This window comes from Artemia franciscana, chromosome 4, assembly GCF_032884065.1.
Source record: "Artemia franciscana chromosome 4, ASM3288406v1, whole genome shotgun sequence".
Taxonomy (NCBI): domain Eukaryota; kingdom Metazoa; phylum Arthropoda; class Branchiopoda; order Anostraca; family Artemiidae; genus Artemia; species Artemia franciscana.
Window position 1 is genome coordinate 46,754,824 of NC_088866.1, and position 27,988 is coordinate 46,782,811.

The 27,988-nt window shown below is 34.8% G+C and overlaps 1 protein-coding gene across 3 annotated transcripts; it reads right to left on the reverse strand.

The window, feature by feature from the left end:
• Positions 1–1,099: 1,099 nt before the first annotated feature.
• Positions 1,100–27,978, reverse strand: LOC136026505 (uncharacterized). Of its 3 annotated transcripts, XM_065703137.1 has the most exons (4): positions 27,900–27,936; positions 21,669–21,794; positions 16,815–17,262; positions 1,100–5,815 (listed from the first exon to the last, which is right to left on the reverse strand). In XM_065703137.1, the coding sequence occupies exons 2-4, from the start codon at positions 21,669–21,671 to the stop codon at positions 5,106–5,108; spliced, it is 1,161 nt and encodes a 386-aa protein (XP_065559209.1). In that variant the 5' UTR covers positions 21,672–21,794; positions 27,900–27,936; the 3' UTR covers positions 1,100–5,105. The 3 variants fall into 3 exon arrangements, with proteins under 3 accessions (XP_065559209.1, XP_065559207.1, XP_065559208.1); XM_065703135.1 differs by lacking the exon at positions 21,669–21,794 and having other exon boundaries at positions 27,900–27,978; XM_065703136.1 differs by lacking the exons at positions 21,669–21,794; positions 27,900–27,936 and adding an exon at positions 19,280–21,193.
• Positions 27,979–27,988: the final 10 nt, after the last annotated feature.

Consider the following 27,988-nt stretch of genomic DNA (forward strand, 5'->3'; position numbering starts at 1 on the left):
TTTTGATGGGTAACTTGATGAACTTGATATATCTGGAACCGAAGTAGAGATTCAATTCTCTTGCTGTATTTGTCGTTGTCAAAATTCTGTTTTTATTTTTTCGGCCGCTGTTGAGCCAAGTCGCTCCTTGTCTACAGCTCGTTGTCATTAACTGTTTTATGTCTGTAGTCTCATATTTGTATATTATGGTTACATAATGTTACAATTGGTAGCTACCTCCTTTATAGCTTTTTTCTTTACTTTTTATTTTATGTTTAATTTTTATTTGTCTTGTGTCGTTCTTTTCGTCGGAATTCGTTTTATTTTAAAAAGAAGAAACCGCTAAATACTTGTCATTTTAAGGAAGTCGGTTTTAAAACCGTAAAATATTAGTTGCACGAATCACTATTTAAAATTTCGCTTGAAATTAGGTTGGCCTTTGTTCCAAAAATTGATCTACCTCACTGTTTATTATATCCTTAATGTTTGTTATATCTTTTATTATATCTTTAATGTCTGAAATGGTCGAGAGGCTGTATAACTGAAGCAATCCGTAAAAATCTATTATAAAAATAAGCAGATTTTTCTCAGAATTAGTTACTCATTCTTACTGATAACCTTCTGTCGTTAAAAAAAAAAAATAATAAGAAGACTGGGAATCAAAATTTTCAAACTTGGATCCAAACAAAAACGAACGATATGTTAAATCACGAAAATATGTTTTTCGTCGGGCAACTTGGAATCTTGCTAGCAAAGTAAAACTCAAGTTCTGCTAAAAATCGAAGTTAAAACTTTAAACTTTTTTCCTAAATCTTATTTGACTCAGAAAATATTTAAGTCAATTTGTTTACCTGAATTTTCTTTTGAGAGAATGTTGAATTTCTTTTGAGAGAACGTCGTTGTCATGTTTTTAAGAGTTTAAAATCATTCTCTATTAAGCAACTGATCTTACCCTTAAACAGTGTAACATTTTTCGTAACATTCTGATTTTTTTAATTAACTATAACTGAATAAATTAGGGAAAACCGTTGGAGAATCGATATTAGGAGGACTAGTTCTACAGTTCTAACCCTATATGTAATTGCTTGTTTAATCTAAACAATTTGATATTTAACACATATAAATGTAATGACAAATTTTAATCATAAATAGATACAATATTTTATTCAAAATCCAATATCAATATTACAAAATATTTAATATAATTAACACTATCTTAATTTATAATTGACGGAATGTTATTTTCACAATCACACCTATTTTGACAACGTCAGGAGTACATTTTATAAAAATAAATGTGGTTCACTTAAAATAATTTTCCCCATAGATCACATTGCTCATTATTTGTGCTACATATACTACAATTCAACTTTAAATAATACATGCTATACGATTCTACAGTTTAAATAGTTATAGGTCTTCAGCCGTTATTTATTTGTTACTCTTCATTCCAGGTAATCATTCCACCTGCTTTGTGTCAATTGAGGGATCCAGATATTGAGGAATTCGATTAAAGTAAGATGTCAACTGAAATTAAGTATTCAACGCTAATGTTGAACTCGTTTTAATGGATGTCTTTGTTTTAAATCGTTAAAAGTAAGAATCTATATCTAGTAGTGCCTAAGGTTAACATAAAGCTGGAATTTCGGAAGGGTAACTACCTCCCAGAACGTTATGAGGTTGGTAATGGTAGACTCCAGGATGAAAATATGAGAGAAACCTTCCAGGAACAGTTGAATACTAAACTTGAGAGTTTAAAATTTGACAATGTGAAAAATGCATGGAATAATTTTAGAAAAACAATTTATGAAGTTGCTGATAATAATAGTATATAATAGTAAAATAATAGGCATAATAGTAAAATACTATACTGGTATGTTAACAAATTGAGAGGAAGTAGTGAATTCGGACTAGTCCCAGTTAAAGATAGGAATGGGGCCACAATTAATGATAAGGAAAGAATTAAAGAAAGATGGGTGGAACATTTTAAGCATGTGCTAAACCGAGATACAGTTGGAGGAAAAGATATAGATGAAAGTGAAAAAGTTTGTGATACCTTGGATGTGAAGGAAGATTTGTTTTGTGAGGAAGAATTAGCGACAGTACTAAAAGGATTAAAAAATAATAAGGCTCCAGGTGCTGATAGTGTGATAAATGAGTTTCTTAAATATGGTGGCTCTGAGGTTAGAAACAAGCTATGATTTTTGAAAAAGTAGAAGTACCTACTGATTTTAAGAAAACTTTAATTAAACTACTGTACAAGAAAGGTGACAAGATTGAGTGTCGCAATTATCGAGGCATTAGTCTGGTTTCTGCAGGTAGCAAATTTCTTAGTTATATGATACTTTTTAGACTGAGAGATGTTGTAGACAAAGTTTTAAAGGAAGAACAGCGGGGTTTTAGAAAAGGTAGAGGATGTGTCGACCCAGTTTTCATTCTTAGGCAAATAATTGAGAAGTCCTTTCGTTGTCAAACACCTTTGGTCCTCAGTTTTATCGATTATGAGCCAGCTTTCGATTCTGTTGATAGAAGAGCGTTAGCATAGGTCTTATCCTTATATGGTATACCAGACAAATACATTAAAGTGATTTGTGCTATGTATGAGAATAATACTGCTGCGATTAATGTAGGAGATGAGGTAAGCAACTGGTTTTAAATTAAATCAGGAGTTAAGCAGGGTCGTGTTCTATCCCCTTTCATAGGGTTCATTTTGATTGACTTCGTCTTAAGGAGCACAGGAAAGGCGATTGGGGACCACGGAATCAAATGGGGAGGAAAACCGCTTCTGGACTTAGATTATGCTGATGATCTAAGAATATTAGATGAAAGTGTGAGCAAAATGAACGAATTTTTAGAGGTTTTGCGAGTTCAGGGTGCTAGAATAGGTTTGAAAATTAATGTTAAGAAGACTAAGTCATTAAGGCTAGGAATAAGTGAAGATGAAAAAGTGACGTTAGGTAACGAAAAGATTGACCAGGTGGGCAGTGAAACTTGCCCACCTGAATACTTAATTTGGTAATGTTATTAATGAAAGCGGTGGGAGCAGTGAAGATGTTAAAAGTAGAATAGCTAAGGCTCAGGGTGTTTTTTCACAGTCAAAAAAAGTTGGAAGAATAGGAAGATAAGTCTGCAAAGCAAGATTAGAATATTGGAAGCTACAGTGATGATAGTGGTCAAATATCGCTCTGTAGCATAGGCGCTCCGAAAAGTGGACGAAAATCTTCTAGATGTTTTCGAGAGAAATTGCCTACGGATTGTTCTGGGTACCTGGCTGACTGACCGTATTTCAAACAGTAGGGTGTACGAAAAATATGGTCCAATCCCACTTTCCAGAGCTATAATGAAAACAAGGTTGAGATGGCTAGGCCACGTTCTGCGCGATGAAGGATGACAGATTTCCAAAGATTGTCCTTTTTGGTCAACCGTCTGGGGCTACACGGAAAGCAGGTCGTCTTCGTCTGGGTCAGGAGGATGTCATAAATAAAGACTTAGAGGAAATGGGAACTTCCAGGGAGGGTGTAAAGAGGGAGTCCTTGAATAGATTAGGCTGGAGAAGGAGCGCGCGTAGCTGTGTTGACCTCAGGCGGCTTGGTGTTGCAGTGAGTTATTTATTGTAGTAGTAGTATATTTTCAGCCGTCGTGATTAAGGGTCTGGAGGATATGCGTCTTTAGGACCTGAGCCTCTAATCAGAGTATGGGTCTGCCTCGCTACAAATTACAATTATAATATTACATCTGGATTTTGAAGACCAAGGAAAAAAAAAACAATGTACTTAATCGGCCAATCAGGCTGTAGTGCACGTAATTTAATAACCGATTCATCACATCAAGCAGTCAAAACGTAACCAATCAAACTGTAAAACTCATGACATAGAAAGTGAATCTTAAAACTGGAATCTAAAAGTGTATCCATGAAACTAGAAAGTAAATCTTAAAACGTAACTAAAGGGTCAATGAGCTATATTTGAAAAATATTTTAGTCCTCAAATGTTGAGTCTAACAATCTGTTTAATCCCAAATATGACAACATCCTCAAATGAGAGCTACATCTTTCTAAGGCGTAGGGAGCAATACAGTTTTAGCACATTACTTGTTTATTTCTCACCTGTGTTTCTAATTCTTTTATTTAGCTCTCATTACAATCGAAAGCTTATACCTGATCGACATCTTTTACATTAAGATCTGAATTTTCATCTTTCCATAGTTTCTTAATATGTAAATGGTTCCCTTGGTTTTCGCATAGCCAATTCAAACGATTTGGTTTCATTTCTATTGCCACATTTTCATATCCATGGTACTTTAAGTAGGCCTCTATGAAAACAACCATAACAGCATTTCTTTCATCAAAATAAATAACCTTATAATTCTGAGAAAACCAAACAATTCGTACGCAATATAACCACAATCAAAAAAGTAAACAACTCATAAAGAAGTTCAGATGAGATGGTACCTTCACCAACTTAAAAAATATTAAAATACGAACTGTCTTTACCAAAAATGGGGTATAGATCAAAGAGTAAGAACAACTTGTAAGAATGAAAACTAGCACAAGTTCCATATAATTGCTAATAACCCTTAGTCTAAGCATAAAAAAAAAGTAAAAACACTTAGACATGAGCTCGATAATTTCTGTAAACACGTTCTTTTAAAGCCAATCACCAGAAAACAAACCTACAACCACGTTAAAGCACACACAGGAGTAGATAAAGTGTCATGGCTAATTCCGAGCACATTATTCAGCAATTTCCTGAACAAAAATGAGCGGGTTCACTCCCTAAGGATAGTAGGAAGACCAACAAAATTGCATTAAAATAATTTTATACGTTACTGCGATTCTTAGCCCTGGAATCCTAGAAATAACATTCTTCACAGAAAAGCAATGCTACTTGACTTGTTTCTTTAACTTCTTTCAAAACTATATTACTAACTTGTTTCTTATAGTCTCACAGAAATTGGGAACATCAAGCAACCAGAAATTATACAAAACGGGTCGACGAAGTCCTTGTGTGGTTCCGTGTTTTCCCAAAAATAAAATGATACAGATCACTAGAGATGAGCGATGGATGAAATAAAATAGATCTTTTGAAGTGTGGAGAATACACTTGTCAATTCTCTCCTTCTTTTCTCTATTTTAGTGAAGATTCTTGATTATTAGCTGAAGAATTTACTAATTCAAGAAAGGGATCAGAAACGTGTGAGTTTAGATGGTCTTCTGTGCTACGGCTTGGATCTTCTGTCCAAGAAGATCTTGGTAAAGATTGAAAATCCTCAGGATTATCGACTTGTTGAACCATTGTTTTGCTGTTGTTTGAAAACAACTCCAGAGATTCACTTGCTTTTATGCGTTTCCGTATTGAGTTAAAGTCCTTCATCCAATTAATTTGTTTATTAGAGTTTGGCTCCGTGGAACTTGGAACTTTATCAAAAATTTTTGAATAGATATTGCTTGGAACTCTACTATCACTATTTGATTGTAATAAAAACGGAATGATTTTTTCTGAAGAATTAAGCTTATCGGAAAATATTGGTAATTTAATTGGTAATTTAGCTTCCGGCTCAAAAGAAGTCTGTTCAAAGCTTAGAATTTCCTTTGGAACCGGAAGATCATTTTCTTGCAATTGGATTTTTGTAAAAAAATCCTCTGCCGTTTCAAACTCCCTACTGAATTGTTTCTGTTCCTGTTGCTTTTCTTTTGTAAGCTTGACCTTTATTGGCGGTAAAGACGAGGTTTTTTCTTCATACGTATCATACAATTGAGATATGGCTATAGATGGTTCTACAGTCGATGCTTCTATTGCTCCACCTCTGACTGCGGTACCAGATTTTTGTTTTGCCTCTGAAATAAAACAAAAAAGTCATAATCTTTATCTTTACCAGAACTTTGGTGTACTCAAACTTCTTTTAAATCTTTGACCTGTCATTAAAGCTCAATAGTCTAACTTTCATATCGACTACGTTATTGAAAAAAAAATTCCACAAAACAAGTTTTTCAAAGAAAAGTAATGAGCTTCATGAGACCAAAAATGAGCAGAAATAAAGTCAAATTATCTTCCAAGCGTGAAACTACAACAAATTACCATCAACTGATTAATAAAACCCAAAACCAAAATAAATTACAAAAAATAACCAATTCAAACTCAAAACAAGCAAAAATGAACAATAGTAGGGTAGACAACCCCAATGACTTCTCAGGACCCAAAAAAAGTTTGAACTTTGTTGAAAAAAGCAACAAATGACCATGGATTGTCAGTTTAATATACATATATAGATGTTTATTCCTTAAACTTTTAACAATTTCTTTTTTATTGAAGTAAAAAAGTGAAATATTTAAAATGTATTTTGTTATCAGTAAAATACAAATTATGTTCTGGTCTTAAGAAGGCAAGAGGCTTTTCAGCCCTACATATGTATGTTTTTTCTCGTTTTGAGTTTAACTCGTCTATTTATTGTCAGTTCTGTTTGTTATGTGTGGCATTTATTTGTTGATGGCCACGCCATCAATAATGTAAATATTACAACTTTCCTTTAGAGTAAAAGTTGAAGGTGTTTATAGGATGAAGGATATATATACTAGCTGTTGGGGTGGCGCTTCGCGCCACCCCAACACCTAGTTGGTGGGGCACTTCGCGCCCCCCCCAAGCCCCCCCGCGCGCGTAAGTCGTTACGCGCCATATTAGTTACGCGCCATTGTAGTTGTGTCCCTGTGTCCCACCTGTGAATAGAGATAGATATAAATATATGTTTTTAACTACGTAAAACATGCTAATATACAACATTCTTCGCTGTCCCATTGTCTGTGCATATAAATAGATTGTCAGGTTTACTGACTCTTGAACATGCAACATATAATTGTCCATGGGAAAAACAATCCGTATTCAGATCTATACCTCATTATTCTAATGATGTGTCCCTGTGTCCCGGTCGTCATTTACATTCCCTGTGTCCCGGTCGTCATTTGTGTCCCGGTGTCCCAGTTTGTAATTTCTCTTTGAGTGTCCCGGTCGTTATTTATATTCCCTGTGTCCCGGTCGTCATTTGTGTCCTGGTCTGTAATTTCTATTCGAACAATCCCTGTGTCCCGGTCGTCCTTTATATATCCCGCCTGTGCCCCCGGCGTCCCCGTTGTAGTTGTGTCCCTGTGTCCCGGTCGTCATTTATATTCCCTGTGTCCCGGTCGTGATTTGTGTCCGGGTGTCCCAGTCTGTAATTTCAACATTTTTCCGTGAACAAATGTCTTAAATACCGTTAATGACGTCACCGTCAAAGCAAAAATGAAGACAACAAATTTCATGACGTCAGTCAACACAGAAACATGACGTCACCTGATCCACAGACAGACAGACAACTTATTTTTATATATATAGATATGTATATATATATATATATATATATATATATATATATACATATATATATATATGTATATGTATATATATATATATATATATATATATATATATATATATATATATATATATATATATATATATATATATATATATATATATATATATATAAAGCTGTCGGTGGAACCTATTGAAGTAGAAAAAATATGACGGTGCTCCATTTGAATTTTATTAGTGATATTCCCTTCATTAACGTTAATGCCCAAAAATGAGGCATACTACATACTGTTGTCCATTAATTATGACTATATGCAATATTAATTACGGCGTATTTCAGATATTAGAAATACTTTTATTCGCCACTTTCACTGGTTCTGAGTCACGTAAGAGATGCACAGAAAGAGAGATAAACAGAGGATATACACAGAGAGCGATAAAATCCTGAGATAGTCAGTTGATTTGGCATTATCGGAAAACTACTTATATTAAGCGTCCAGTTTTAGAGGCAGTAATGCCATACGGTGGGCGTGTTCGTTTCTAAAGGTGCAGGTAGAATGGTAATTTTCAAATTCTAGAAGTCAATTTTTCCTTCCAATTGTTGTCCCTGGCAATTTTTAATTAATGCAAGGTTTCTGTCGCAATGATGGTAAGAATTGTTCAGATTTTATGGATATTATTAGTCAAACAGTGAATCGTGGATTGGTGCCCCTAGAAACTCTTGGAATTACTAACGCAGGGAGAGGGGCTACCTAGTATACCTAGTGAACTGGACAACAAACGACCGCCGAAGCCTCACCCAAGCTGACTGCATCGTTCTATCATCTCAATCCATAAATGATCCTTTAAAGCAATTAAATAAAAAAAAAAATTTTTTTAGCTGAAAGTAAGGAGCGACATTAAAACTTAAAACGAACAGAAATTACTCCGTATATGAAATGAGTTGTCCCCTCCGCAATCCCTCACTCTTTACGCTAAAGCTTTTAATTGTTTTAAAAAATAGAATTGTGGCAAAGAGTCAAACTTTAGCGTAAAGAGCGAGGGATTGCGGAGGGTATAACTCATTTCATATACGGAGTAATTTCTGTTCGTTTTAAGTTTTAATGTCGCTCCTTACTTTCAGCTAAAAAAATTAGTTTTTTTTTATTCAATTTCTGAACGTTTTTGAATTAATGCATGTTTGGTTTTGGCTCTCCGCACATTAATTATTAAAATGAAATTTGTATATTAATTCTTTTTTTGGCTAAATGGCTTTCTCTTAGTTTTGATCAGACGATTTTGAGAAATAAGGGGTGGAGAAGGAGACCTAGTTGCCCTCCGATTTTTCAGTTACTTAAAAAGGCAACTAGAACTTTTAATTTTTAACGAACGTTTTTATTAGTAAAAAATATACGTAACTTAAGAATTAACTTACGCAACAAACTTTCATAACCTTATATTTTTATTATATATACGAGGGGGTTTGTACCCTCGTTAATACCTCGCTCTTTACACTAAATCGTAAGTTTTGTCCCAATTCTTTAAGAACGACCCCTGAATTAGAAAGGCCGTAGAATAAATAGTTGAAATTACTAAAAATACTTTAGCATAAAGAGCAAGGTATTTATCTCCTCCTAAATACCTCGCTCTTTATGCTAAAGTATTTTTAGAACCCCTCATATGCGTAATAATCTCTGTTCGTTTCAAGTTTCAATGCTACTTCTTCCTTTCATTTGAAAAAACGTTTTCATGTTTATTTTTTATTGTTTTCTTATAGTAATGCTAGAGAATCCTTCACCCTTGTCATTGAATTTTTCTTCCCCCATGACAGATTCCTCCAAGGAAAGATTCTCCGACATAGCCCCCTCTCCTCAGCCCCACCCCCAAACAAAATAAAATCCCCCTGAAAACGTCTGTACATTTCCCAATAACCATTACTATATGTAAACACTGGTCAAAGTTTGTAACTTTCAGCCCCTCCCCCAGGGACTCTGGGAGAGTAAGTCATTCCCGAAGACATAATTATTATGGTTTTCGACTATGCTGAACAAAATGGCTATCTCAAAATTTTGATCCGTTGACTTTGGGAAAAAAATGAGCGTGGGGGGGGGGGGGCTAGATGCCCTCCAATTTTTTTTGGTCACTTAAAAAGGCCACTAGAACTTTTCATTTCCGTTAGAATGAGCCCTCTTGCGACATTCTAGGACCACTTGGTCGATACGATGACTCCTGGAAAAAAAAAAAAAAAAAAAAAAAAAAAAAAAAAAAAAACACGCAACCGTGATTTGTCTTCTGGCAAAAAAATACAAAATTCCACATTTTTGTAGATAGGAGCTTGAAACTTCTACAATAGGGTTATCTGATACGCTGAATCTGATGGTGTCATTTTCGTTAAGATCCTACGACTTTTAGGGGTTGTTTCCCCCAATTTTCCTAAATAAGGCAAATTTTCTCAGGCTCGTAACTTTTGATGGCTAAGACTAAACTTGATGAAACTTATATATTTAAAATCAGCATTAAAATGCGATTCTTTTGATATAGCTATTGATATCAAAATTCAATTTTTTAGAGTTTTGGTTACTATTGAACCGGGTCGCTCCTTACTACAGTTCGTTACCACGAACTGTTTGAAACAAACGAGAGGGGAAGGGCAAAAGCTACTAATAACATATAAATGCTTGAAAAACACTCGGGTATTACAATTTAGATAATTCCACACACTGGATTAGTTCTTCTTCCAGAATGTTTTCATTGAAATCATTTCCAGTTTCCAGTTTCTATGGTAGTAAATGGTATTGATTTCGAACACTGGGGCACACCGGCTTACAACCCTGTAAAAATGGTCTATTTCTACCTACAAGCCAAAATCGGCCAAAAAAGGGCATCATTGCACAGCTTATTTTCTGAACTTCTAAAATTAAAAAAAAAAATTGAGAAAAAGAGAGGAGGAGTAAGCCTAGTTGCCCTCCGATTTTTTGGTTACTTAAAAAGGCAACTAGAACTTTTAATTTTTTACGAATGTTTTTATTAGTAAAAGATATACGTAACTTATAAATTAGCAAGGTTAACTACCAAAAACGCAAGTTTAACTTTAAAAACTTGCATTTTAATCATTGTTCTGTTATGTTTGAATGAATTTATCGTCTCCTGGGTGAACATCGTTGAAGTAAGGATGCTAGGATTGTTTTTAAAAAGTTGTTAAAAAACATTATTAATTTTAATTATAACATTTAATGTAAGTTTATATATATATATATATATATATATATATATATATATATATATATATATATATATATATATATTATATATATATATATATATATATATAAGGGAGACAAGGGGCTTTTTCGGACGGGGGCATGATCGGACAAACGATATTGCTCGTTCAGATATCGATACAAAAATTTGACAAAAATGTCAGTAGATGGCGAGCATGTAACGCACGTTCGATCAAATTCTGACTAGAATTCAGTAATAAATGTTCCTTTGAGAGGGTCAGATGCAAATTTGGAGGTAAATTTAAATTTCTAGCTGTATGTTCCTTGTCAATTTTCAGGCGTTCTGCAAGCTATAGGGGAAAGCAGTTTCGGCAGGTAAGAGAGTGATCTATTGGCTACTTTCTAATTATAAAGTAATGTATATAATTTCATATTTTTTTTTTTTTGGCAGCCATCTTTTTAGTAAAGGTCACTGTGGGGCATTTCCGGACACAGATTACGGGGCATGTACGGACATTATTTCTTGCCTGTCCGAAAATGCCCCCATCATGTGAAGTTCAAAGTGAAGTGTTAAAACTCTTGCCAGAGTTTGAAATAAAGCTGCACAGACCTGCACAAGTTTCACTATTATTCTTATCAGTTCTAATACTTTATTTCTTTTCAGAAAATGGTACGAACGTATCCATTAGATCCATCTATTTCGCTAGTTTTAGATCCATCTATTCATGGAGGTAGAATTGTGCTATTTAGGATTTGTTTTTAGAATTGTTTTAAAATGGTAAGGTGTACCTAAATTTGAAAGTTCGTAATTTTTTAAACCTAAAAGAAATTGCACTATTATTTAATAGTGGAAAAAGATAGACTGTAAGCTATTCTGATATTAAATTAAACACAAGTTATCTGTATTTAATGAAGTAAAAATTTAATGCACATAATAAAGCTCTTCTATTCTTGAGATAACGTTAAAAATACTTTGCATTCTAATCTAATCGCCCCTGTGCAGTTGTTCTTAAAGCTAAAATTCTGACTAACATCAAAATCCTAACATCCAATGCAGTTAGATAATTCTTGGAAGAACGACTGGCAGGACTTTATAGAGGGAGAGGGGGGAATAACATAAAAAATAAAATATATTTGATAATTTGATAGTTTCCTTATTCTTATCAGTTCTAATACTTTATTTCTTTTCAGAAAATGGTACGAACGTATCAGCGAAAACGAGACAAACCACCCCCTGATCTAGCAACGTTACAAAGAGCAGTCGCTTCGATCGTCAAAGATGGTAGCTCTATCAGAGCAGCTGCGGAGAACTTTGGACTCAAAAAGTCAACAGTTAATGATGCCCTTAGACGATACCGTGCTGAACTGGATGTCCAGCCCGATATTCTGGAGACTGATAAATCTCCGGCTAAGGTCCTGCCATCTGAGAGACGTGGATTTTGGCAAGTTTTTACTAGAGAGCAAGAAAAGCAACTCACCGAATATTTAAAAGCAGCATCGCTGATGAATCATGGGCTGACAGGGCTTTCAACTCGTAAGCTTGCCTATGAGTTTGCAGTAAAGCTTAATGTGAAGATGCCCTTAACGTGGACGGAAAAGGGAAGGGCAGGCCTAGACTGGTTCTCTTCGTTTATGAAGAGAGGAAATGAGCTATCAATCCGGTCTCCAGAAAATACTAGTCAAGCACGTGCTTCCGGGTTTAATGCTCCAGTGGTCAGCAAGTTCTATGACAACCTAGCAGAAGTTTACAGCAGGCATAAGTTTCCACCTAGCAAAATCTGGAACTGTGATGAAACAGGTATCCCTACTGTTTTGGATCCCCCCACGGTTGTAGCCAGGAAGGGGGCTAAGCAAGTCTCACAAATTGCTTCAGCAGAGCGGGGAGAGAACACGACTATGCTAGCTTTCATCAATGCAGCCGGACGGGTTATCCCTCCTGTTTTTGTCTTCCCTAGAGTTCATGTGAATTGCCGGATGTATAACCTGGGCCCACCTGGAAGTTTAGGTCTGTCTAACAAAAGCGGCTGGATGACGGATGACAATTTCCTCCTCTCTATCAAGCATTTTCAAAGTGAAACAAAATCGACGAAGGAAGATCCTCACTTGCTTTTGATGGATAACCACGGCAGCCATATCTCCGCTGAAATTGTTCACTTTTGCAGAGAAAACGGAATTGTTGTGCTGACGTTCTCCCCACACTGTTCACATAAACTGCAACCCCTTGATATCAGTGTTTATGGACCTTTTAAAAACGGGCTACGTAATAGTTTCAACGAATGGCTTATAGCACATCCAGGTGGCAGAATATCGATCCATGAAGTAGCCGAGCTATCCCGACAACCGTTCCTAGATAAGTTCTGCCCCAGCAACATTGTTGCTGGGTTTCAAAGGCCCGGTATTTTCCCATTCAATCGTCATGCTTTTGGCGAATCAGATTTTCTCCCTGCTCTCGTTACTGACGTTCCACTAGCTGCAACTACTAACTCTACTACAGAGGCAGCAGATCACGGTGAAGTTATCCAGGACTCTGAACCTGAAGGTCCCGCTCCCGGTACATCCGGGACAGCTCCTATCACCCCCGAGTCTGTAAGGCCGCACCCAAGGATTGACCCAACAAAAAGAAATCCTTCGAATGGAAGAAAAAGAGGAAAAACCCGCATACTGACAGATACCCCTGAAAAAGAACAGCTGGAAAAAGAAAAGCACAAAAGAGAAGCGAAGAAAGCCAAGAAAAAAACGCCACAAAAGAAAATCACTAAAACCAAGAAAATGGTCGGTCTTCGACAGACCAAGGTGGGAAATAAGCGAAAACCATCAGCTTTCATCAGGCTTTCAGTTTCGGAGACCAGTTCATCAGAACCCGAACTGCCAGATGACATTTGTGATGATGAGTCGGACATGTCACTTGATTTGGGAGAGGATGATGTTGTGGCGAGCGACAGTCCTCGTGTGTGTATTACGTTGGGCTAGTTGAGTCCATCGATAACGATGTTGCTGACGTCAAGTTTTTGAGAAAGATTGGCCCGAAGTTCGTATTCCCAGAGATTGAGGACAAAGTAACGGTCGACAAAAAGGATATTGTCCTAGTCTTACCAGATCCTAGTTCCTCAGGTGGGACAGCAAGATCCATTGCTGGACATGTATTTTCACGTGATTTCTCAGCCTTTAATATAAAGTGATGGTTAAGTACCAGTACTTTTAATTACTTTTCTTACTTTTACACAAATATACGAGGTTTGTTAACACTTGTGTAGTACTTTTCTTTGAGAGGTGGGGCATGTCCTATCATGCCCCGGGGGTGTCCGAAAATGCCCCATGGCGGGGCATTTTCGGACAGCATGACCAAACTTGGGAAAATCTCATTTCTGAAAATGTGGTTGTAGATAGGACAATGAGGTTGTTGGTGTGGATTGCCAAATAGTTTACCTTCCAAAAGGAAGTATAAACACAGTGATCGGTCCAGTACGGAAAATGACACAACCGAAAATCTGAAAAACGTCCGGAATAGCCCCGGTCTCCCCTATATCTATATATATATATATATATATATATATATATATATATATATATATATATATATATATATATATATATATATATATATATATAAATAAGTTGTTTGTGTGTTATGTTTGTTACACTATGCCTGTTAAGCCAGACATATGACGCCTGAAAAATAAAGAAGTAAAAGAAAACAAGCTAAAATGTAAAAACTGGAAATTGCATAAATATTTCGAAATATTTTGACAATAGATTAAAGTAATTCGAAAACCTTAAAACAGATACTTAAAATTTGAGGTTTATTATAAATTGTTGAGCTTTAGCAAGCTTAGCACGTAAAGAGGAATTTTTAGTATAGATCTTAAAATGACAGAAGAAACAGCCGAGGAAGCTGCTCAAATAGTTAATTAAAAGAGAAATTTTAGTATAAATCCTACAATGGCAGAAGAAACAGCCAAACCGTGCAGTTAGATGAAAATCCACCTGGACAGCGAGAGTCAAAACGTATCAAAACTGAAAATGATAGCGATGATGATTGGGTTTGGGATTTTGACTTGGATAAGGTCATCAATGCCTACCAGATTTTAGTTAAAAAAAACAAAGGTTCGGCGATATGTATTTCATAGTGACGCTGAAAAATAAAGAAGAAAAAAATAACTAAAAAAAGAAATAACTAAAGAAGAAAAAATAAACTAAAAAAAGCTAAAACACTAAAAAAAACTAAAGAAATGCACAAATCTATATATATATATATATATATATATATATATATATATATATATATATATATATAAAAATAAGTTGTCTGTGTGTCTGTGTGTCGAGTGACGTCATGTTTTTGTGTCGACTGACGTCATGTTTGTCGACCGACGAAATTACAGACCGGGACATCGGGACACAAATGACGACCGGGACATCTATATATACATATATATATATATATATATATATATATATATATATATATATATATATATATATATAAATAAGTTGTCTGTGTGTCGAGTGACGTCATGTTTGTGTGTCGACTGACGTCATGTTTGTCGACTGACGAAATTACAGACCGGGACATCGGGACACAAATGACGACCGGGACACCGGGGCATCTATATATATAAAAATAAGTTGTCTGTGTGTCGGTCGACTGACGTCATGTTTGTCGACTGACGAATTTACAGACCGGGACATCGGGACACAAATGACGACCGGGACGCTGGGACATAGGGAATATAAATGACGACCGGGACACTCAAAGAGAAAGCGACCGGGACACAAGGAATGTTCGATTAGCAATCACCATCAACAAAGCGCCGGGACACAGGGAATATAAATGACGACCAGGACACTCAAAGAGAAATTACAGACCGGGACACCGGAACACAAATGACAACCGGGACAAAAATGACGACCGGGACACCGGGAATATAAATGACGACCGCGACACTCAAACAGAAATTACAGACTGGGACACCAGGACACAAATGAGGACCGGGACACAGGGAAACAACTACAACGAGGACGCCGGGGGCACAGGGGGATATATAAATGACGACGGGGATACAGGGAATGTTCGATTAGCAATCACCATCAACAAAGCTCAAGGGCAATCATTAGAATAACGAGGTATAGATCTGAATACAGATTGTTTTTCCCATGGACAATTATGTGTTGCATGTTTAAGAGTCGGTAAACCTGACAATCTATTTATATGCACAGACAATGGGACAGCCAAGAATGTTGCATATTCGCAAGTTTTACGTAGTTAAATATATATATATATATATATATATATATATATATATATATATATATATTATATATATATATAATATATATATATATATATATATATATTCACAGGTGGGACACAGGGACACGACTACAATGGCGCGTAATTAATATGGCGCGTAACGACTTACGCACGCGGGGGGCTTGGGGGGCGCGAAGCGCCCCCACCAACTAGGTGTTGGGGTGGCGCTTCGCGCCACCCCAACAGCTAGTATATATATAATTTCTTTCCCGTATTGTGCTGAAGACAGTCCTTGGAGACAGGGCCAAATATCCACTGATTTGATTCCCACTGTCTTGAAAAGATTTTCCCTATTGTTTCTCCGTTGTGTTTGTCGTTATTTTATTAATATTTTTTTTGCTTTAACAGGAAAGAAACAGCTGATTAATGATGTTACTCATTACTGACTTTTTCTCTTTTTCTGTACATTTTTCCATAGTGTCTGATGACAAATTCAAATTTCAACTTGCTGATAGTGAATAAAAGTGTAAGACTCACATGAAGAACTTTATTAGTGATATTCCCCTTATTGGCGTTATTAACCAAAAATGCCAAAAATGGAGCATCCTACACACAGTTGACTATCTATAATACCAATTACGACGTGCTTTTAGATGTTAGAAACATTTTTATTTGCCTCTTCCACTGGCTCAGAGTAACTTAAGCATTATAAATAAAATTCAAAAAAAAGCAAGCAAAGCTAAGATTATGTTAACATTGCCTGGTTACAATTCATATTAGTTTTAAAAGCTAAAAGCTAGCCACCTTCATTTCAAATCGTACAAAGTACAACCGTGAAAAGTAGGCCTACATTTTTTCTTAGTATCTGATGACAAACTAAAATAATGAACTTGGTGAAAATAAACGAAAGTCTAAGACTCAAATCGGGGAATTGGCTTCGTAAGTGTTCCTCTATTCATTTCATTTTCGTGAAGCCATTTCATTTCGTGAAGCCATTTCATTTTCGCAGTCGTAAAGAAAGTTGAAACATAGAAAAATTACCTTTTAGAATTCTTCTTGTTGACCTCCCAAAGCCTCCGGAAAATAGAGCATAAGCCAAATAAACTGAAATCCCAACGGCAGCAAGACTGTAGGCCGATGGTTTTTCATTGAGAGTGCTCAATCCATCCTGCCTCTTAAGCAATGAAAATCCAAATTTATTGCCATTCAAGAAAAATGGCCAAACACCACTGATTGGCCTCTGCCTTTGACCTTGATAATTATTAACATCATTGTACGAGTCACTGTGGCTGTCTTGGCTAGGGTACTTTCTTAGATCATGGTCTGGGTCAAGGCTTTCTATTAATAGTGTTTCAAGATATTTTGGGTCGGAATGGAAACTATCACCTTCTTCGTCAAAGGAATACGGATTTGTTAAATTACTGTCAGGGTTAAAGGGCACAACAATGATTGGATGGTTGCTATATCTTATTTTTGGCATGATTCTAATCTATAAGAAATAAACAAATAAAACAAGTGATAAAAAGAGGCGAATGAAGAAAATATTAAAGTATATACAAATTCAATTAAAACCACTTGCATATACTTATTCCACATAGTATGTGATAGGGGAAAAAATATCTACCGTATAACAACTCAAAAAGTAATTTTCACATTAATCAGAATTTCAGTAAGACAAAAATTTCAAATTTCTTCAGCTTGTTTCCATCATTTCAAAATAGAAATTCTATATTTGTCAAAACTCTTAACAAGAACCGTGTGAAAAAGTCAATAGAAAAAACTTAACAACAGAAGAGTCACTATACACAAATTAACAAAATATCACACCACACATATCTCATCAAAAGTCATAAAAACACAAATTCACACATCAAAATGCATTAAAAATACTTCAATAGCCAGAATTAATTAATGTGAATTCAAAAACTTTCAAATCTTTTCAAAAAAATCAAAAAAAAAATACTTATCCAGAATAGAAAATTTTTCAAAACCTAAAAAAAAAATTTCAATCTGTAAAATTTTAATGCAAAAACTAAAAGTCAGTTATTTCATTTGGAAAAACTCTATACCAAAGAATTTGATAAAAAAGAAGTTAACATTTAACCCAATTGAAGACGCTGGATTCCAAAATTTTCGATAAATTTAAAGGACAAATTACTTGAAAAAAAATTGGTGAAAAATTTGAGACAAAAGCTGAAAACAACCAAATAATTCAAATAAAAATTGTAGACCATCAACATTTCTTGTAGATGAGGTTTCAAGACAAATTGGTGTCCCAAATAATCACAATTTCAATTCTTGTTCAAATAATTTTGTTCTTTTCCCACTTTGTCCCAAACTTTTTGAAGTTCCAATTTTTTCTCAAATGATTTCGACTTTTTTAAATTTATATCCCAAAGTTTCCATCATTTGAAAATGTAGCCAGGTGTTCCAGTCTTCAAATTATTGAAAAAAAAGTATAATTCTGGAAATTTGGAAGGTTTAGAAATGAAACATAAAATTTAACGGATTAGAACACTGAAAACTGTCTGAGAGCCGACGGTTTTTAAAATTAATTTAAAAACTTTTACCACAAAACAAGTTTTTTATAGAAAACTATAAAGATCTATAAGGCCAAGAACGAGCAGAAATAAAGTCAAAAAATTTTCTCCAAATTATTGAAAAAAGTATAATTCTGGAAATTTGGAAGGTTTAGAAATGAAACACAAAATTTAACAGATTAGAACACTGAAAACAGTCTGAGAGCCGACGGTTTTTAAAATTAATTTAAAAAACTTTTTCCACAAAACAATTTTTTTATAGAAAACTATAAAGATCTATAAGGCCAAGAATGAGCAGAAATAAAGTCAAAAAATCTTTCAAGTGAAAAACTACCACAAATCACTATCAATAAATAAATGAAGATCAAAACAATCAGAAATTACAATAAACAGCCAATTCAAACTCAAAATAAGCAAAAATTAACATTAGCAGGGCTGATAGCCCCCATGCCTTCTCAAGACCAGAACACAATTTGCACTTTGTAAAAAAAAAAAAGCGACCATGGATTGTCAGTTTAATTGCTATATACTGATCATTATTCCTTATAGTTCTGTTAATTTTTCTTTATGAAAGATAGAAAAGTCAAAACATTTTAAATGTAGTTTGTTTTTAGTAAAGCGCAAATTATGTTCAGGTTTCGAGAAGGCATGGGAATTATCATTCCTACTCATGTTAATTTTTGCTCATTTTGAGTTTGAATTGGCTGTTTATTGTAATTTCTCTTCGTTTTCAGTTTCATTTATTTATTGATAGTGATTTGTGGTAATTTTACGCTTGAAAAATTATTTGACTTTATTTATATAAAGTAATAAATGAATTCCATAAAAAACAAATAATACATTGTACCCATATCCCTCTTTACTTAGGCAGCGCTATTGTTTTGTCTATGATAAACGGCCTGTGCTGTTTAGATTCAAAAATATAAAGCATAAATTGTTAAGAAACGGATGAAAACGGATACTTACAAACATTATATTTGATAAATATATTGCTTTGGTAGTGGAGTATCTAAAGCTTTATCTTTTCTTCAATTATTGTCATTTCTCTATCTAATATTTTTAGCGCCTTTTTAGACATTTTGCAAATCCTAGACTTATATCTAAACCGGATCCACCAGATACCTCTCTAGAGGGAAGCCATGCTAAACCTAAGAGCAATAATGCCATGTCCCTTTCTCAAGTCACTAAACCAGCAAATAATGATAAGTATAAAAATGTAAATGCTAGAGCTAGACAGCCATCAAGACCATCTAGATCTAATGACGACACAATGATTTTCGTGGATTCACCTCGGTGGAGTGAACCAAACTGTCAATTACCAGATGATGAGAGCCATCTGGCATAGGATGACTTCCAAGTAGGTCAAAAACTCAAGAAAAAGAATAACAAAAAGAGAAAAGTTGACGGCTCCAATCTTTCTTTACCAACCAGTGAGTCAACAGCTCTAACCCCCAGTCATGAATCTTCCATTCCAATGTCTGTTGTAATCTCACCTGTCCAGAAGAATACCAGTACAAAACCCTTAAAATTTGAACCAAAAAAAGATATTGATTTTTTAAGGATGAACATTTTTAAGAAGCCAAGAAAGGAATTTGACCTATTCATTAACAGAAATGGAGAATCTGAAGTATTTGCCAATGATTCAGCCTGTCTGACCTCTCTGCTGGACTTGACATATACTGGCAATATGGAAGTAATTTGTAAACCAAAAGAACAACTAATGCAAAAAGAAACTAGACTGGTCATTTATAATATAGCCAGTTTATATACAGACAATGACATCCAAGGAAGTCTTACAGACAGTTCCCTTTTATCTTACCCCTGAAGTCAATAACAAGACTAAAGAAAAGAAATGAAAACAATGAGTTAGTAGCAAGTAACTCCATTCTTTGAGCATCTGAAGGAGAATATTCAACAGAAATGTTATTCTTGTTTGGTGGAAGAGTTGCATTAAGACTGTATGATGAAAAACCTATACAATGCAAATACTGCATGAAACTAGGGCACACAAAAAAATTCTGTCATATGCCACTGCTGTTGTTTGTAAAAACTGTACCTCAAGGGGGCACTCTGAAAGCAACTACCATAACTCAACAAAATGTATGAACTGTGGAGGTTCACATCTTTCTGATAACAGATATGCTTGTGCTAAAAACGAACAAAAAAGTCAGATTGTAAAAATAGCTCAGAAGAAAAAAAAATACCAGTGCCCATAATTGTTGATGCTGAGAGGAAAGAACCTATTCAACCTCATATAAACCTTCCAGGAAATCAACTCCAGCCCAAGAGCTGAGAAGACAACCACAGCAGGTATGGTAAAAATATTCCTGCTACCAACTTCAATGAGACCTACTCTCTATCAACTAGAGAGTTACCCATAAGTATTGCTAGCCCTTCTTTTCCAGACTTTATCACAAAGTAGGAAGACTTCCAGCAAGTGTATCCCCCTCTCAACCCAAAAGACTTACATTCTTATCTATTAGGGGTAATGGACCTCAAAGAAGCAACATCGAACCTCCAACACCCACAATCTTAGTTGGTAATCAACTAAGAAACTTGACAAAATTTATTATTGCCCAGGAGCTTATTCGATCATCAAATTATGACACAAAAATGAAAAACAAAGGAAAACAAATGTGAGAAAACACTAGAGAAGCACTTCTCAGAGTCATTGCTGAAAGAAGTTACAGATGAATTTAAGGAACTAATTGCTATTGTTACAGTCCAAAATATTCAGATTCCCCACTGATTAGAAAACCGCCCCTCAAACTAATTAACAACGTTAGTGGTATAGATAAACTGAAAGTATTTGCAGTGGAACAAATTTTCACTTAATAAAGCAAAAATGATGGAACTTTGTTGGTATATTAAGAAAGAAAAAGTGGATGTAATTTGTCTCCAAGAAACACATTTAAACAATCTGAAAAAAGTATACATACCAGAATACAAATGCTATCGAAAAGATAGAGATTCTGACAGAAAAGGGGGTGGAGTGCACATTTTTATAACTGAGAAACTAGTTCACTATCCATTACCATTAAAGCAACATGACCATGAAATAGATGTGGTTGGAGTATCAATCACTTTAAGCTCTGGAGACACTTTAATAATTACATCCATGTATAACCCATAGGGGGATATCGATATATATACTATTTTATCAACAGAAGCAAAGGGTCACAACTCCTTTATTTTTGGTGACCTAAATGCTCATAGCCCTCATTGGGAATATACTGAACAATCAAACCGAGCTGCGAAAAATGTTGAAAGATTACTGTTAGAAAATAACCATACAGCAATTCAACACCACATAATTTGCCAACATATTATAGTATAAAGAACAAAAATTGTCCACCATTGATTATTCAACTAGGTCCTGCTGCTGCTGTTGACCAGGTTTCAATTAGTAGAGTAACAGGTCTACAAAGTGATCATTGCGCTATTGAGACTACAATCTCAAAAATGTATCACCAAACTAAACCTGAAAAAAGGAAGTTTATAAACAAGAAAGATAAATGGCCAATATTCAGGAAAATCGTGCAAGAAGCTAATTATATTTTACTTGAAGACTTTCCCGAAATTGATAATAAAATAAAAATATTTACCAAAATTATGATGGGTGCTGCTCACAAAGCAGTCCCCAAGACAAGCTCCAACACTTGGGCTCCAACTGGTAATAAGATAATTAAAAATTTGTGGAATGAATTATGTTCTGTTACAGTGAAAGCTAAAAACATGCCAAAAAAAACATTTCAAAGACATCCCTCAATGAGCACTGCAATTGAATATAAACGTAGCTCAGAAAAAGTGAAAAAAAACATGCTTACAGGGCGAAAGAAAGGCATGGAAAAAAATTTTTGACTAAAGTAGATCATCACACTGCAGTGTCTAAGATTCACCAATACATAAGCAAGACGAACGGCAAGAGATTGACGCTTGATGATTGCAAATATAAAATGAAACATCAGGGTCAATTGGTAACTTCTGATTCTTTAAAAGCTGATATTTATGCAAATACATTCATGAAGAAACCTCTAGACACTGTTTTGTCAAATCCACCTGTATGTGTCCTCCCTTCTGTAGCACAACATAAGTCATTAATGTTACCTTTTTTGTTATCTGAGTTAGAGACAGCTGTTGAAAGATGACTCTTAAACTCAGCACCAGGATATGACAAGATACAAATCAAGTGGTTGATTAAAAATCCTGACATCTTTCAAGCTAAATTCCTGGAAGTATATAATAATGCATGGAGAGAAGGGAAATTTCCTACCCCCTGGAAAATTGCACTTATTTACCCAATACTCAAACCTGGAAAACAACCAGAAGATCCTGTATCCTACATACCAATATCAGTTCACTCCACTATGGGCAAAATATTTGAGCGAATAATTTTAAGGAGATTAGAATGATTTACAGAGGTGAATCAAACAATACCCTAATCTCAGACAGGTTTTAGAAAATCATAGTGCAATGGGCAATATAACCAGAATAGAAACAGACATGACAGATGCTTTACAGGAGGGCGAAATTGGTATTGCTGTACTGTGCAATTGGACAGATGCATATGGGAATGTAAAACGCAAAGTTACAAGAGATTATGTATAATAAAAATTTTCCACCTCTGGTGATCTCAATTATAAGGGATTTATTATGTAATCATTCTTTTCAAGTGCAGACAATGAAATAATGTCTGTAACAAAATAAGTTGAAGATGGTCTCCCACAAGGAACTGTCATAAGCCCTATTGTATATTTCTGAACTAAAACTTAGAGGCCAGTCAAAACATGAAAAAATTGCTGAAAATCTTCTTGTGTGGAACAGACATAAGAATATAGCTTTACTCCGAAACGTCATTCAGGAAGACATATATAATGTGTGTCTTTTTTCTAAAGCTTTTAGACTGCCCATTTCTGTACCAAAAACAGAAGCAATTGTGTTCCATAAACAACAAGCAACCCTTCCCAAACCCTTAAAAGATAGAGGAGAGTGAGAGTCTATGAGCCGCCGGTTTGTCTACTGGGCATGATTCTTGATTCTCGATTAAAATGGCAACCATATTTAATGATATTGAGAGTAACAATTTTAAAACGGCTGATCATCCTAAATCGACTTGCAAGATCTAAATGGGGATCTTCACCAAAGTTGATTATTGACTTTTGCAATACATATATTCAATCTAAATTGGAATATAGTATTTAATTTCTTACTAACATTCCGGTTACTTTGTTAAATACCCTTGAGACACTCCAAAATTCAGCCATTAGAATTGCTTTGGGGCTCCACAAACATACTGCAGTGGTTAGGCTTGAAGAGCTTTCGGGACTACCTGCTCTGAAAGACAGGGCTACTATGCGGAGAAACTACTACTTCACGAAAATGCAAAAATATGGCAAAATTAATGCAGCTCTTCTCTCCAGTTTTGGAAATCCTGTTAAGCCCCAACATCTACTATCTTGTTTTAGCCACTATCTAAATGATTACGCAAATTGGAAAAGTGAACATACAGATAGTTCCCTTTTTCCAAAATCTCCACCACAGGAAATGGTGGCTCCTGAATGTCATCTTCAGTTAGTTTCTAAAGACAAGTCATATTATTCAGATCAGTATGTCCACTCTTTGCTAATAAGATATCCTCACACTTTCCTGAACATATTCTAGCCTTCACAGATGGTTCAGTAAAAGGATCAAGAGCATGAGCGGGGTATGCATTCCTCATGTTTCCTTGAATATATCAGCAACTCTTCCATCCAACACTTCAATTCTGTCAGCAGAGTTATTTGCTATTCATAAATCACTTGAAACTATGGCCAGACTGAATCTTTCATCAAAAAATGTGATAATCCTTGCAGATTCAAAGTCTTCAATCCAATTAATAAGAACAATAAATTACAAGGCTGCTGATTCAGATTTAAAATTAATAAGAGATGATCTACAAAGATTAGATAAATGTGGCCTTTTTTGTTTGCTTCCAGCCTATTCCTAGTCATAAAGGACTGATTCATAACGTAACTGCTGATAGGCTAGCAAATATGGACCCCCAACCAGAATCAAAACTGGGGAGCCTATGAGATATTATGAAACGCCGTGGACAAATAAAGTATCTACCATTTCTAAATTCCCCATTGGGTTCTAGAGAAGACACAGTTTGGTACTATAGAATGAAATCAGGATTTCTTTTTCTGAATTATGTCCCATTTCAATGGAATTTGTATCATTCACCACTATGCAGGTGTTTAACAACAGTGGAAACTCCCCAACACATATTTTTTGATTGCAATATACTTGCACCAAAAACTAATAAGACTAAGATAATTTACAAAAAAACTAAAGATTGCAGAAATGCTTGACTCCATCATTAGTTTTAAACTACCTCCTAATACGGAAAGGCCAATTTAGAGTGTGATGAAACAAATTATGAAAAAGTCAATGGAAAGTGAGCTGGTTTATTAATGAAGATCTACTGTACAGAAGAGAGTCAGAGTGAGTAGGAAGACCAGCATTGGTACCAGCCGGGCACCTGGCCTTAAACTGCTGGGGACAGGCAGCTCAAGTACTTGCACTTCCTATGAACCAAAAAGAAGGGAAGAAAAGATGTCAATATGAAGTCAAAGGGGTGAAAGGACTGTATGGAGTCTGTATACCCTCATACAAATTCTGGAGTTGGAATTAAAAATGTAGATTTAAAGACCCTTTATCGTGGGTCCAGCAAACCTTTAAACTCCTCCAGATAGTAATTTTTTCTCCTCTAAATTATAAGAGCCCCAGAAGCCACCCGGGGATATTTTTCAAAGGTCTTATTAGATCTATTAGTATAAGGCAAACTAAAGGGATGATAAAGCAAGGCAAAACATTTGGATGGCTCCTTTACTAAAAGGAAAAAAAAGAATTACATAAACAATAAAATTATGATCAATCTCAAAGTTGCACACGCAGAGTATTTCACCTTTAAAAAACTTAAGTGAAATTTCCATAGACCCAAGAGTCCTGATGATTGTCATATTATCAAAATAATAATAAGGGTAACCTATTTGAAGTCATTTTCTTCTTTGACACAAGCAGAAAAGTGGCACATGGTAAACATATGATACATAGAATACCTATTCTTAGATACTTGGCCCTTTAACCCCTTGATACTTAGGGGTTAAACCACATAAAGAGAATTAATTTCATTTCTAAAAAACATAATCAATGTTCAAAATGCTTAGAGGGTTCTAAGTATCTATATTAAATTCAAAATGATTTCACCTCTCCATGAAGGGTATATGTTTAGTTAAAGGCAATTAGTGACAAGATGGTTAATTTGGGATAGTTTAGGGTATAATAACTTATCTATTAGCTTATAATTTCTCCTAGCTATAGAGCATACAGCATATTGAGTGCCAAACAAAATGTATTTCCATGTCTTTTGAGTAACAGTCTGTAGGATGAGAATTGTGCACCTTTGCAGAATAACGTGTCCTTGGGAGGCAACTGCAATCAATGGGAAGGATTTTTCAAAGAATTTTGCACAGGTTTTGATAAGTTTTGAAAAGAGTCTTTTGTCAGGAAATGAATGTGGTTTCTTGAATGTTATATGCTGATGATTTATTTTAAGATTAGACAAATCATCTTTTTAATATTAGTAAAAAGTAACTTTTATTGAATATTAAATAACAAGGAATGTTGATGTTTTACATATGAACAGATCTCACAATCAGTATCTTATTGTAGGTCTAAATAAGACAGTAGAATGCAATTGAATTTATTAGGTGTGGATTGGTTTTCCCTTCAGGATACTAAATCAGTAGAGTCAGTAGCAATGTCATTTATCTTTCAATTAATACATAAATCAATGCTAAAATAATACCTTTGCACAAAGGAGAGAAGAGAAATGCCTCTTCAAACAAACAAAAACACTTAATAATACATGAAAAATAACTGGAACTTGGCTAAATGATTAGATTAAAGGTGATAAAATTCTTAAAATACTATATTCAGTTTTGGGTAACAAGTTACAACTAAAATTGTAACAATTGAACTTGCAGACTGGTCACATGCAGTGCTTGAAGTAAACCTAATTTCAGCTGCTTTTTTTTCTAGATTTGTAGAAAGTATATTTCAGATTTGTCAATTAGCAGTTATTACATCAACTGGGAAAGATTGTTTTTGCTGGAAAGAACTTGTTAAGGTTTGAATCTTAATTGAGTGACTTCCAGCAATTGTATATTCAACTTGAGTAGTTAACAGAATAACCTGCACAGTATCACAGAGTCCAATGCTAGAACCTCTTTGGTTTTTATTTTTTACTGCTTGGATTGAGTAATATTTCTCAGTGGCTGGTATGATCCTTTTTGCAGATCATACTCTTTAATTTAGTGCTATTCTATAGCTGATCAACTTTTTGGTAATAGGAGAAAGATATTTCAGTATGGTAAAAGGCATTTCAAGTTAATGAAGTTGGCACACCTGATTCTTCTCATAATAATTTAGAATAAAAAGTATTAGGTCTTTCTTCCTAAGATATTTATTATTATTTGCATATAAGGTTTTATGAAAGGGATGGTTAAATAGACTTTAGAGGGTGCTCATACAATTAAGACCCTCCTTCTCCATGGGGCAAACTAAAAATACATATAGTGAGCTTGCTTACAGGTATTAATACCTATAGAGCAAAGTGTTTTAGTCCATGAGCCCTGCCAACAGTGGGGTGAGGTCTGTATTCTATATTTATTTAACAAACCTTGTTTTTTTTTAGTCTTATCTTAAATATATTTAATAATATATTTAATTAGTATTTTTTTTTTTTTTATCTTAAATATAGAATAAAGACAATGCCCACAGGGCTCAAGACTTTGCTCTATAGGTAATGTCACCAGTAAGCAAGCCTACTTTATGCATTTTTAGTTTGCCCCATGGAGGAGGAAAGTCAACCAGAAATAGATGCACTTTTCTAATAATGACAAGGAAATAATATGTGATTGTCAGAATCTTGCTATATGCAGTAGCTTAATACACACTTTACAGCATTTGGAATGAAAGTAAACATTAACCAAAGGTACTATCCAATCTCTTTCTAAATACAAAAATTTTGCCATCTAGTTGGATGATTTGATCAATCCCTATAGCAATAACCAAATTTGTCAACTAGTAGACCAGAAAATTTACTCCAGAAAATGATTTTTTTTTCTAACTAGTTGACAAGTAATTCCTCCCCAGGAACACTTTCTTTTCAACTAGCTAGAGACAAACATTGTCCCAGAAACACTTCTCTTAACCATCAAATTGATGGGTAACTTTCCCCAGGAAAATTTTTATTAACCAGCAAGATGATGAAAAACTTTGTCCCAGAAAACATTTCCTTTTCCAACTAGCTAGAAAAAGTGGTTGCCCCAGAAACAATTATGTTAACCATCCAGTTGGCAAGTAACGTTTCCCCTGAAAAATTTCATTAACAACCTAGTTGATGAGAAACTTGGCCCCAGAAAGAATTTCCTTTTCCAACTAGCTGGAAAAAGAGGTTGCCTCAGAAACTCTTCCGTAAACCAATTAACTGACAAACAACTTTGCCCGAGAAACATCAGATCAATCAACTTTGCTTTAAAACCTTTTTTTGCATAACCGTTTCTACAAAAAAAAAACATTCCCCCTTAAATTTCTAGTGGGTATAGTTTATTTTCTATATTGGTAAGTTGA